This window comes from Lacerta agilis, chromosome 1 (genome assembly GCF_009819535.1).
Source record: "Lacerta agilis isolate rLacAgi1 chromosome 1, rLacAgi1.pri, whole genome shotgun sequence".
Classification (NCBI taxonomy): Eukaryota; Metazoa; Chordata; class Lepidosauria; order Squamata; family Lacertidae; genus Lacerta; species Lacerta agilis.
The window spans coordinates 89,693,172-89,705,642 of record NC_046312.1 but is presented as its reverse complement, the minus strand read 5'-3'; the positions used below and the strand labels follow the sequence as shown (position 1 = coordinate 89,705,642).

The 12,471-nt window shown below is 39.4% G+C and overlaps 1 protein-coding gene across 2 annotated transcripts in view; it reads right to left on the bottom strand.

The window, feature by feature from the left end:
* PDIA5 (protein disulfide isomerase family A member 5) overlaps positions 1–12,471 on the bottom strand; it is a 138,474-nt gene that overhangs the window by 20,649 nt on the left and 105,354 nt on the right. For both annotated transcript variants that reach the window (XM_033162684.1, XM_033162692.1), the window contains exon 14: positions 11,234–11,364. In XM_033162684.1, coding sequence (XP_033018575.1) covers positions 11,234–11,364 — 131 coding nt within the window. The remainder of the gene's footprint in view (positions 1–11,233; positions 11,365–12,471) is intronic.

Here is a 12,471-nt window from a genome sequence, read left to right as displayed (position 1 = left end):
CTACCCACAATGCAATATCTTCTAGACTGGAGGTGACTGCATTGTCCTATTGTACTTGTCCCATGTGCTGGAGTTTATGACCATCTGTTCCTAGCTTCTCTGCAATCATCAGCCTTTTGTTTTTATAACAGCTATCTTGAATTTGGACAGTCAACCATAACCACAGAACCAAAGGACACCACTTCAGATTCTATTTACAAAACTACTTCAGATTCTATTTACAAAAAATAAATAAATGGAAACCTAAGGCTGGAAACAAAGAGGAAACCATAGCCATTGCTTTTGTGTGAGAGAAATGTGAATAGAAAACCAAATAGTTCGTCTTTAAAAGAGGGCTGTGCCCTCTTCTTCACTCTCCTAGATTTCCAGTTAACTCAAAGGCTTTGCATCACATTTATTCTAAGCAAGTTTCACATAAGTAGACTACAGCAGTTGTCCCTCTCGCCACAGCTTCTCCTTCCTTGACTAGGTTCCCTACAGCTTTCACTGCTTCTCCTACTTTGCTGCTCTAAAATCTCCTTGTTTCTATAGACCTATACAATTGTCAATGCATCCTTCTCCTGGCAGCCCTTGATCTCTGTGTACAGAAGGTGAAATGTCTGGTACATAAGGTACATAAAAACCACTTCTATTTCATTTTGCTTCTATACACTCTCTAAAACTGGCTCAGGAGCCAAACATCAATTAAGACCCATCTCTCTATAATGAAAGAACTTGCTGCCCAACTGAGTGCCTCCCCAGCTTAACAGCAGCGGATTGTGAAATGTTGCTTTTACTGTTGTTACCTGTGCAACATGCACATATAGGTGGCACTATTCCCCTCTCAGTCAGCACAGAACAAAACAGGCCTGATCAGACACAAACTGAACAGTAGACTACGTTTTTGGAGACTAGTTTTACCTATTCGCAGGTGGACAATGAGTGGCACAAAAAAGGCTTCTCGTCTTTTCTCCAGCCGTAAACTATCAGAGAATGAGAAAGCTTTTCCCTTTGAACAGTAATTGTGCACTGAGGTGACATCCAGTAAGAGGCAGCACTATTTCAGTTACCGGTACCTCATTTCACCCTCCTTAATGGTTCTGCTAGGGCATTAATATACTAAAGGAGTTGAAACAAGCATGAATTGACAGAACTTCTCTCAGAAGTCACATAATAAAGGAAAATGACAGCTGAAGTGAGTCTCTATCCATGCTTAAACATTGGAACCTAAACAGCAAAACCCCTGAATCCTTGGGCAGTAGGCTAGGAAGCAGGCTAGCCTGCCAGGAAGCTGCTTCATAGATTAGCCAAAGGGAAAAGGGCTCTTTTGCACATTAAAACATATAGCAGAAAATTGGATACTCAACTGACAGAGCCATTCTATGAGCTCCGGTATGTAGACTTGAGGTGGTAGAATTTGATACTTTATCACTTGCAGCAAGAAGTGAAGGACTGTGTTCCTGAATGCTCTTCCATGTAAAACACTCACGTCAGAGGAACCAGGGAGCATTCAAAAATACCAAAATTTTACCACCTGTAGGTTTTCAGTATGTATACCATTTGATCTGAAAAGGGATGTTTTCCTTGTTTGTATGAAGTGACATGCCACAAATTAAATTTACAGGCTCCTGGGCACAAAGGCTTAACCATAAGCTAGCTTTCATATGGCGAGAGGAACTATCATGCTAGTTCAGGCTACTTAATAATGCTTCAGAAATATTCATTTATAAATAATCTTCATAGGTTTTAACTGTTTAGACCTCATGGTGTATTATGAAGCAAAGCAAATTACAACCATGCTCACTAGAAGAATAACATTTAAAGAAGCAACTTGCACAATATAATGCACAAAAATTCAACTGCTAGGTGTTCTGCTATTGTGAGATTTTCTGAACATCTTACTGAAAATCCGATCTGAAAATCCAATAGCAATCAATGTGTAGAATTGCTTGATGATCCTACCATGTTTACCTGCTATGTGTTTCACACTGTGCAATATTCTGACTCATCACAGACATCTCCAAAAGATGACATTGATTCAAAATAACTATGAACGGAAGTTCAGACAACAATAATTTGTTTCTGTTTTCCTAGCGACAGACAAACATTTTGCAGGAGCTGTCTCTATAATGTAGAATGAATGACTAAGGCTGGTGACAGAAAATAGATTCTAGGAAAGACAAAGGAAGGATGCTAGATGCATTACTGTACTTGGTATATACATGCACTTCTTTTATCCTATAGAACAACCATTGCAGATTTTTGAGACTGAAACATGTTTACCAGAGCTAAGAATAGAATAAATATACATACCTATAACAAGCCACCTTCAACTTCTTGAAGTGGAGAAAAAACATGTCTCCAGCCATTGTTTCATACACAACGGTCATCTTTTAACAGCCACTTCTGCAATGCTACACCTTTTTCTTCCCCTCATATGTTAAAATTGTGCCAATTTATTCAAGTGCAACAGGTTCTATCTTTACAATAAGTATACCTTTATCCAAAGGTATTTTTTACACTTTACCACATCATCTGAATGTGAAGTCAAAATGTCAACATGTGAGTTTTTATGTACCACACAACTTCTAAGCCCAATGGGGCATTTTTACTGGGCTTTCGACCTCTCTCCAAACAGAACAGATGTGAATCCTGTGTTGAATTCTCAAGGAATTAAGAAGTCATCAGAAAAAAAGATATGGGAAGAAGCTCATTGAATGGAACAGCAGAACTTCATCTGTTACAACTTACAAGGGTTGCCAAGTGCAGGAAACTGGAAAAAACCCAATTCAGTCTTTAATTCTATTTAAAACACAGGCAGGCTGAAAAAAGCATTAGGGATTAAATTTTCACCATCCTCATTTTCTCCACACCCATCTCACACCCACTATCACATTTTTAATTTATTGATATATTTGCAAAGATTTTAATTTTCAAAAGAGAAATGCTCTGTAACAGAAGTGGACAGGCCATGCTTGTGGGACCTACTTTGGGGGGCAAAGCTTGAATCCTGAGATTCACCAACCAGAGCAAGGTGCAAAATATTCATTTATAAATACAGGGTTGTCTTTAAAGGTAGCTTGGAAGACTTCAGAACATGTATAATGCAGCTGTCCAGTTGCTTGTGGGAGCAGGCAATCAGAGCCACCCCCTTTTGTTTAATTTAACATTTATATATCTCTTTATTGTAGTAAAACATCTAAACAGTTTACAAGAAATATTAAAATTATCAATAAAACAGTTAAAATTAATCATTAAAATTAACAGTACAAGAAATGAAAACATGTAAAAAACTACATTTTTGGACAGAATTATAGGCTACGTATGATAGAAAAATCTTAAATATAAACAAGGGGACATCTGGAGTGCCCATTTGGCTTGAGATAAACATTGACATAAAGGAGGCCTGGCTATTATGAAGACTTTCATGTAAGTTTCAAGGGCAGGGCCCTGTGTGGTACACTAGTAATGTTCATGGCTGGTTTGCAGTAAGCACTAGACAACTGGATTTGATATAGCCAAGAGAGGCTCCCCTCATTAAAATGACAGGTTTAAAATTTACATGGAAGATGATTAATTATAGGCTGAAGGACGAATTTAAGAAGTACAAATCTGGAGTAGGGGCTGTTTAAGATCAGTATATAAAAGCACAGATGGTTTGCATATTTTAAGAAGGCCAACCAAAAACGTCAAAAAGGAAGAGTACAGTACAAGGGTTTAAAAGGAGGCAAAAGGAAGTGCCTTTTGAAACCAAGAACACTCTCTGAACAGGAAGCAGATGGGAGTAAAAGAAACTTATGTTGCACAAATCGCTAAGGGGGGAAAATAGATGGGGGGGGGGAATAAATAAGGAGGACCATACTTCAAAAGATTAGTCTGCATACCAACAGGTTGAATACCCTACTTGCAGTGAGAAGATGGCATTCCACAGCTGAGATCCATTTTTCCTGCTATAGTACAGCCTACAGCACATGTCAATTCTGTGGCTGCAGACAAATTGAGCTACATTAAATGCACAAATGTATTTTTTTCAAATAGCAAGTCTACCCAAACAATGTTGTGAAGTCATCTCATTGAACAATGCAGATGAGTCTTGCTTCTGCAAATGGACAGGGTCCATCCTTTTGTTATTGTTCCCAAGTAGCAAAAGAATAATTGTTTGGTATGGCAGGAGAGCTATAGCCAACTGCTCCCCTGCACTCACCTCTCACACAACTGTAATTTATCTTGCCACAGTGTATTTCCCCCCCCCCCCAGGTTTACTGTTGCATTCTAGAACACTAGTGCACAAATATTACTCTGAAGCTTAGAGCATGTTTGCATTTACTCTCTTGAAACAGTAATGTCAAAACACTTTATTTCCATACTGTCTGCACCACCACTGCAGGAGCAAAGTGCAGCTGTCCCTAACCTATAAAAGGATTTCTCACAAAGCTGCTTCCAGTCAGGTACAAACTCTACAAGAATGGAGGCAGATCCAGCAGCAATCCAGAACTTCCTCCGTGAACACACTCACAGCTCCATGTTCCTCACGTAGCTTTTAAAATTACCGTAACTTTTTGGCACCAGTTTGCATAGGAGTCACTTCCATGAACCATTCAACATGAATTCCAAAGGTAGATTGGGACACAGTGATTCTAAGAACATAACAAGAACGCTGCTGGACTGGATCAAAGGCTCAGCTACTCCAGCATTTTGTTCTCTCAGTGCCTAACCAGATGCTCTTGGGAAGTCATGGCCAACTGCAGGACATTATCATCAGTCATCTGTATGTGCCTTCCTAGCGACTTACATAAATGAGGTTGTACTTGATGTTATATTAAAATGTTACAGAAATTTTCTTCTGGGAAAAAAAGGTTTTTTTCCTGGAAAAAGCCAAGCATGAGCATCAAAGAAAAGTCTGACTAATTCAGAGACAGTAAATCATTAAGCATCTACCTGCTAGTCTAAGTGTTTACAAGAACTAATAGGTGCTTGAGCCAAAGAGCATTCATTTCACTGATTTTGTAATATATATGTGGCAGACACGTACTTTGCTGGTAGACATTAAAAATATTGTGTATATATGAGACATGTCTACCAGTAATATACATGTCTGCCACAAGAGGACAAGAATTTCACAGCAAACAATTAATACATATTTGAAGGTTGACAATCTACGTGCAACCTAGGAGATGCACTATTAAGGCTCTCTATTTTCTATATTAATCAACTTTACCTCAATCATTTAAATAGAAAAATCATTATTTTCATCAAATAATATACATACATACATACATACATAAATAGCTTGCCAATTTTATGGTTCTGGTTCCATAAAGCTGGTTGAGTTTTGATTTTTTAAAAAAAATAATAATTCAAATTTTAAATATATTTATTTTGCAGTAATTGGACTTTGCAATATTGGTGCATTTTCCAAAATCCCATTTGAATATTCTCCTGAGTCAAGCATGATTGGGGGGGGGGGAACACTTCCCTTTACTCTATGGAGCAGGGACCTAAAAATTGTGTGGGACAGCATTCTGCCATCCAGCTTTGCTGCCAGTCTCCGTTGCCCCTAGAGGAGGAAAGACACTGGTGACAAGGCTCTGCGGGATACCTCCCCTCTTGCCAAGTCAGCAAAAGGGGATGTGCTTTGCTGCTGAGCAGGAAGGGTGTTTCAGGAAGGAAGCCCACCCCCACCCCCGGTAGAGCCTCATGCTCCCTCCATCACGGGGGTGGCAGGGGGCATTTTGCTTCTGGTGCCAAAACATTTTGGGCTGCCCCCGGCTCTAAGGTTCTAGGTGGAACTAAATTCTGCTCCACAATGATGACGTTAAAGGCAGGTATTGTCATGGAAGCAATATGCTTCTGTGAGCAAGCCTCAAACCCCACATCATTTAAGGTTAGTCATTAGGGCTCTGTATTCACAACCATGAATCAGAATTTGTATCAATATGCTGAAACCCAACACTTTTAAAATCTAGTAGCCTGATAATTATCTGGCAGCAGGAACATGTTAATGGAGAAGTGAATCATTCAGGGGTAAATGGTGTCCTTCCATTGCTGAATCTAAACTGTCTGCCAAAGAGAGGCATTCATATATTTAAAAGCTGACGTAGGTGCATACTAAAGGTAATCTCCTTTTAGGTAATTAAATCACATGCAACATTTTAGGGTTATTAAATATTTAAAGCGAAAATCCTGTTGTACAAGAACTAAAAGGTTTTATGAGTGCAAAAGCTGACAAATTTATCTTTAGGTTTTAGTGTCACAGTTGCTTTCTAGCTACACTTCTTGCCTAGCTAGTGTGTTCAAGTCTATTAAACTGACTCATAACTTTTGGAGTAGGAGTAATGTTGAAACAAGTATTTTCAAGGGCAGCTCCCCAAGTACTAATTAATACATGTGAGCAAGAAGAACAAGGATTGAATAGTGACTATACTAGCAGGAAATCATTTCACGGGTCTATCTGTAATGAAAGAAAATGTGTACCAATTTTTACCAACCTCATGCTTTCCAGATGTGTTTGCTCCATTAAGAACAAACCACTGAAAGCAAATTCTGCCCCATCACCAATATCCAAAGAAACAAACTATAGGCAGATGCATCTACAATTGACTCTGCCTTGGATGAGATAGTGAGCATGCACTCCAGCTGCACGGTGTCCCTCCAGCTCCACCAAACACATAACTTTTGTTGTGAACAAAGCAGTCCATACAGAGGCCCATACACAGCTACTGATCTGGTTAGACCAGTGGTTTTCAACCAGTGTGCCGTGGCACCCTGGGGTGCCTTGAATGATGGTCAGGGGTGTCACAGGCAGCACTGGCCTTTGTCCCTCTTTCTTTCCCTCCCTGTTCTGATGCCCTCTCACATCTCTGCCTCCCAAAGGTGTGCACAGCTGTTTGCTGCAGCAGTTGTGGTTACATGCTCCCCCAGTGAATGTTGTTTCCATGGCTGGCCAGGAGCTGCTGGTTGCCAGGAGCTAAGGTAGCCTCAGAGTACTTTGGGATAGAAAAAAAGCTATCAGTCGAAGAAAGTTGCCCCAAGAGCTTCTGAATGGGACTTGTATTGAGGCATATGACAGCTACTTTGCAATGGTACTAAGGTGTACCTTTAGAGCAGCAAGAAAATTACATAAAGAAACAATCATTTTAAAAACCTGAGGCACATTATTCTGCTAACAACTCCCCATCACAGTATTCTGACACTCTCCAGGGGGTCTATGAAAGGTAACAAAAAGCAGAACATTCATATCTTAACATGTCCAATTTTGTAATTTGGAAAAAGAAAGCTTTCTGAAAAGCAGGGAAAGATAATCATTATCTCAGGAACAAACACAGTAGTTGTTTAGCATTAATTGGTTCAATACAAATGCAGCCAACAGAAGGGGAGTAAAGGGGGTAGGTTCTGTTGCCCTCCATCTAGTGCTCATAGATCATGGCTGCAATTATCCTCTTAAAGGGGTTTCATAAGCCAACGATCATTATTTCAAGTTAACTGAAATTTTCTCTTATGATTAATAAAGCGAACAGGATATCAGTTTTGTGCTGCAAATCATCTACAAGAAACATCAATTCCATGCACCCTGTAGAGGTCTGCAAATTGAAGCCATTCAAAAAGTTAATAATATTGGCAATTTCCATTTGGATGAAAGGCAAATTTTTCTCTTCTTGTTTCTTTCTTCTTTCTACTAACAGAAAGCACTTTTGTTCTTTGGCTTTAAAAAAGTATATCTAGGGAAAGTCAACTGTAATATAATATTATTGTAATTGGAGTAGAGTAGAGATGGGAAACCTGCGATCCCCCAGATGTTTTTGGAGTCCATCTCCCCACAGGACCTGCTAGCATGTCCAGTGATCAGGGGTGATGGGAGTTGCAGTCCGGAAGCATATGGTGAGCCATAGGCTACCCACCCCTGAACTACTGCTAATGATTCCTGCTTACAGGATTCCCTGCTTACCCAGTCCTTAAATAAAAGGAAGAATTAAAGAGGTGCAGCTTTTCTTATCCTTGTAAGGAGAAGTGGACACTTTCAGAGTTCTCCCGTCCTCAGAGCTATCAACAGTGCTTTGCTGGCTCTCCTTTGCATCTAGTCAATGGCTTGGTTCGTATGTCACAAACCACAACTGAACTAATCCATTATTTAAAGGTGAATGAATATACTGTTGCACAGTGCTACAACTGTGGGTGCTTTGCTCATCCCCTGCTCCTGCTGCACTGGGTGCTAAATTATGGTCTGGCTTAGTGTTTTATTCAAACCAGAGTCATGGTTTGTTCCTCTCCCAACATACCCTGAGCTATAACCAAGGTTTGCAACCATAGCAGCAGGAGGAGAGGGGGAGAAGTGAAGTGCCTGTGATTTCAGCAGTGTGAGCCAGAAGGCTGAGCATTCACCTTTAAACTATGGTTTAATTATGTTTAAAGTAGCATGTGGAAAGGCTAAATATCCATAATAAAGACTGGTACATAATTATGTATGGTATCTGACAGTTATTTAAAAACACAATTTTTGTCTCATTTGATAGTCAAGTAACTAACTGAAATCCTTTTCGTGCAGGTTTTAACCAGACAACAAAACTTAAAAGTAAAACGAAACCTTATGATTATTATTACTCTTACGATTATTATTATTAATAATAATTTATTTATTCCCCACCTCAAGGCAGCTTACAGATAAAAACAAGAACTGCTAAAAACATGGAAAAATCAATAATCAAAATACTATTAAACATAGATAGATAGCGGGTGGTGCTGTGGTCTAAACCACAGAGCCTAGGGCTTGACGACCAGAAGGTTGGAGGTTCGAATCCCTGCAATGGGGTGAGCTCCCGTTGTTCGGTCCCTGCTCCTGCCAACCTAGCAGTTCGAAAGCACGTCAAAGTGCAAGTAGATAAATAGGTACTGCTCCAGCGGGAAGGTAAACAGTGTTTCTGTGCACTGCACTGGTTCGCTAGAAGCGGCTTAGTCATGCGGGGCACATGACCTGGAAGCTGTACGCCGGCTCCCTCGGCCTATAGAGCGAGATGTATCATAATTTGGAATGTTTTAATGTGGTTTTAATTGGATTGTTGAAGCACCAAGGGGTAGTGGAGTGCAAGTTCTCCTGCACTGAGAAGTGGACTGCACTCTGATGAATGCAGATAAATTGCCCCTGTGGTTTTAAGCATGGGAGCAGCTAGCAGTTAAAATTTCAAGTACTATGAAAAAGCCAAATGCAGAAAAGGCATTGCAAAGGGAAACAGAGAAGAAATTTGACATTGTGCCAGTTATATTACCCAACTATTATTTATCATTATCACCATGAGACATACATAATAAGAGCCCAACTCTATCCTACTTTGTAATCCATTTCACCCTTTATGATATGGGTAATCTATTCCTCCACTTAGTGTCCTATTTCAGAAGGTTTTCTATTTCGTTTCTCCATGTCTGAAATGGGAAATAATACACAATTGTAGGAGTTCCTAAAGTAACTGAATGGGAAGGTGCAGTTTTACTAAGTAGCCACTGGGATCTTCCATGAGATATCAAATAAAGATGCTATACATTTCAGCAACTATTTGTGGGGATTTGCTAGCTGCAATTATACGTGCACCAACAATTCGCCTAATTAAACTGAAGGCTTTAGAAAGCATCAAGGAGTTCAAGCAGATCGAAAAACAAACCCTAATCACGCAAGGCGTTTGCAACTCTTTATTGAACACAGTACAGTGGCCTTGGCTGAGGAGCTTCAGTGACCTGAGATACGGCTCTGAATAGGAAAAGAAAATTATTTGCTGGGCCATCTTAGTCGTTCTCCTTCTGCACTAAAATAAGCAAGTTAGTGGTAATTGGTAGGCATAAAAACCCTGAGAGGCTCCGTGATTGAGAAAGTGATAAACAAAGATAATCTATCAAATTTAACAGAAGGCACATTACCAGTGGAGAAAGGGAACCATCTCACTACATGAAGATTTGTACTTGTTCAGTTTCCCTAATAAGTATCTCACTGCAAGCAGAGATTTGAAATATTCAGTAGTTACACCCTACAGTGCTTGATTAAGAAGAGGCTGTGCGTATATGAGTGCATTATATATCAAAGGTACCATATGCACTCGTACATTTTTCTGAAATAAAACTTAAAGTCTCAGAGAACAGGAAATTATAATATTACATCATGTGTAAATATATTAGTTATAGGATTCATCATAGCATCAAATTAAAGGTATTTCCATTAATAAATTAGGAGTTTTTATCTCAAAGGTTTTAAGAAACACATCCAACCATCTGCAGCCCACTTTACAGTTCTCAGTTATGACAACTCATCTCAAAATTCATTGCCATGTTCATGCCAGACAGTTAAACCATATGTCTTCCCTAAAATAATTCTGGGAACTGTAGTTTACCTCTCACTGAGTATAATTCCCAGAACCGTTAAGCAACAGTTCCTATGATTCTTTGGGGGAAGCTATGTGCTTTAAACATGTGGTGTAGATGTGACACTGAAGACCATGACACACTTTCCTCAAAATGGTCCTGCTAGAACTGAGGAAGGACAGAAGAATGTTATGAGTACTGGAGAAATAATTTTCAGTGTGAAAGTTGCATACATGACCACCAGTGTGTTTGTGCAATTCAGTGCACTACGGAACTAGCATACGTGGAACACAGCCAGCAAGACCTTCTGAAGTTATTAAAACTACAGGGCTTAAGCGAGCATTTGGGCTTAACCAGATTGTGGATTATGCTCTTCATTGTTTCTAAAAGGCAGCTTGGTAGCATTGCCGTAACATTCATTTAGGAATTTTGAAGTTCAGCATATTTCTACATAAAAGCTAAAGTCATTATACTAATGTTCAGAGCACCAATATGTTCTTCTCAGCTACAGAGTGGCTCATATTGGTGCAGAACAGGCTTGTTACCTGCAGTTTCTTATTTTTCTTTCAAACAAAGGCTACACTCAGAAGAGAGCAACCCAGAGGCCACAGGTTGTATCGAGGAGCCCTCTCTAATGTCAGGGAGACAGTTCTGATGTTGGACCTACCTTTCCAACACTGTTGGCTCCCCCGCAGTGCAAGCCCAATCAATATTGTGAGGGCCAAATTGGCAGAGAATTGAGACGCATTTCTGAGTATATCTAAAACTCATCCTTTAAATGAGCAAAGGACCAATACTTCTCAGAATGCACTCATGTCTAGTTTGGTGTAAAAGCACTGAAAACTTATTACTCTTTCTGCTGCACTCTATGTATTTGCATGATTAAAGGCAATTCAGATAAACATCTACTCACATGGAGCATAGAACATCACAAGAGCATGTTTCTTTTTCTTCAGAGATTCCCTGAAGTCTTCTCCTGCTAGATGGATTACACTTGTTTGCCTTTCTTCCCAAGTTGGTTCAGGTGGAGGCGGTGCCTGTGGACTGAAGATTGAATAAAATAATGTTTTAGCTTTTTTTTTTTTTTTACTGGTAAGAATAGACACAACATGCCAAAGCATTCTTTGGCAGAACTTTGTCAAACTAAATGTTTTATTTAAAAAAGTTACCTGTCTCATTTACTTAGAACTGATTCAGACGTCATGATATACCATGGTTTATCAGGGTTGAAATGATTGACAGAAAGCCTTGGAATTTGTACTCTCCTTTCCTTTTCCCATGTGGGTGCAAAGGAGAAGATCAGAAGCTTTGCCCTACATTTTCAATCATCAGCGGCTTGTCATTTTATCCACCCCCCCCAAAAAAAAATTAACTGCAAACTACCTATTATGATTCAATAAAGCGTAGTTAAGATTAACTACAGCTTGGTGGGTTCAGACATCGTGCTACCATTAGAACCTGATATCCAGAGTTAAACATGTTTCCTACTACACCAAGAGCAACTTAGTTTCTTGAAGCCACTGAATTGTAGCTCTGTGACAGATAAGACATCCTGTGGGAACCATGTCTAGTTGGAGAGTCTCTCACTATTCGCCGTATTAGTATTTAAGGTATGTATAGCTGAAAAGCTTTCATAAAGCCATAGTGAAGCTAAATTAATTAAACTTACTATAATGATCTTTCAAGAACCACAGATAATAAAAGTGCAAAATACTGTTAATTAAAACTCAGATGCTCAAAAAGTAGAGGGTATATGCCTCAAGGCACATGTATCCCTATTATATAGTTTAAATTCCAGCACTGCCAAGTAGTTTTCAAAACACTAAAAGGGGTCTTTTTATGCACCCTTAATGCCAACCTGGCAAATTTAAACTCCCCCCCCTACAAACTATTAAGAATTCACACACCCTCTCCCCAAAGGACACTTTTGTATTTTTCCCTGCATCCAGTAGTACATGAGCTTTTCACTCATGAATTTACCATTTGATTCAAAATGATGCAATTTGCCCTTGGCTAATTGGCAGCTTTCATAATGAATAAGCTCTGTAACCATCAACAAGAATGCCACCACCAGTAAGTCCTGCCTCTTGGAATTACACAGTTTTCAATATGCATTAAGCTTAGGCTTAGCACATTTTTCTACATCCATCA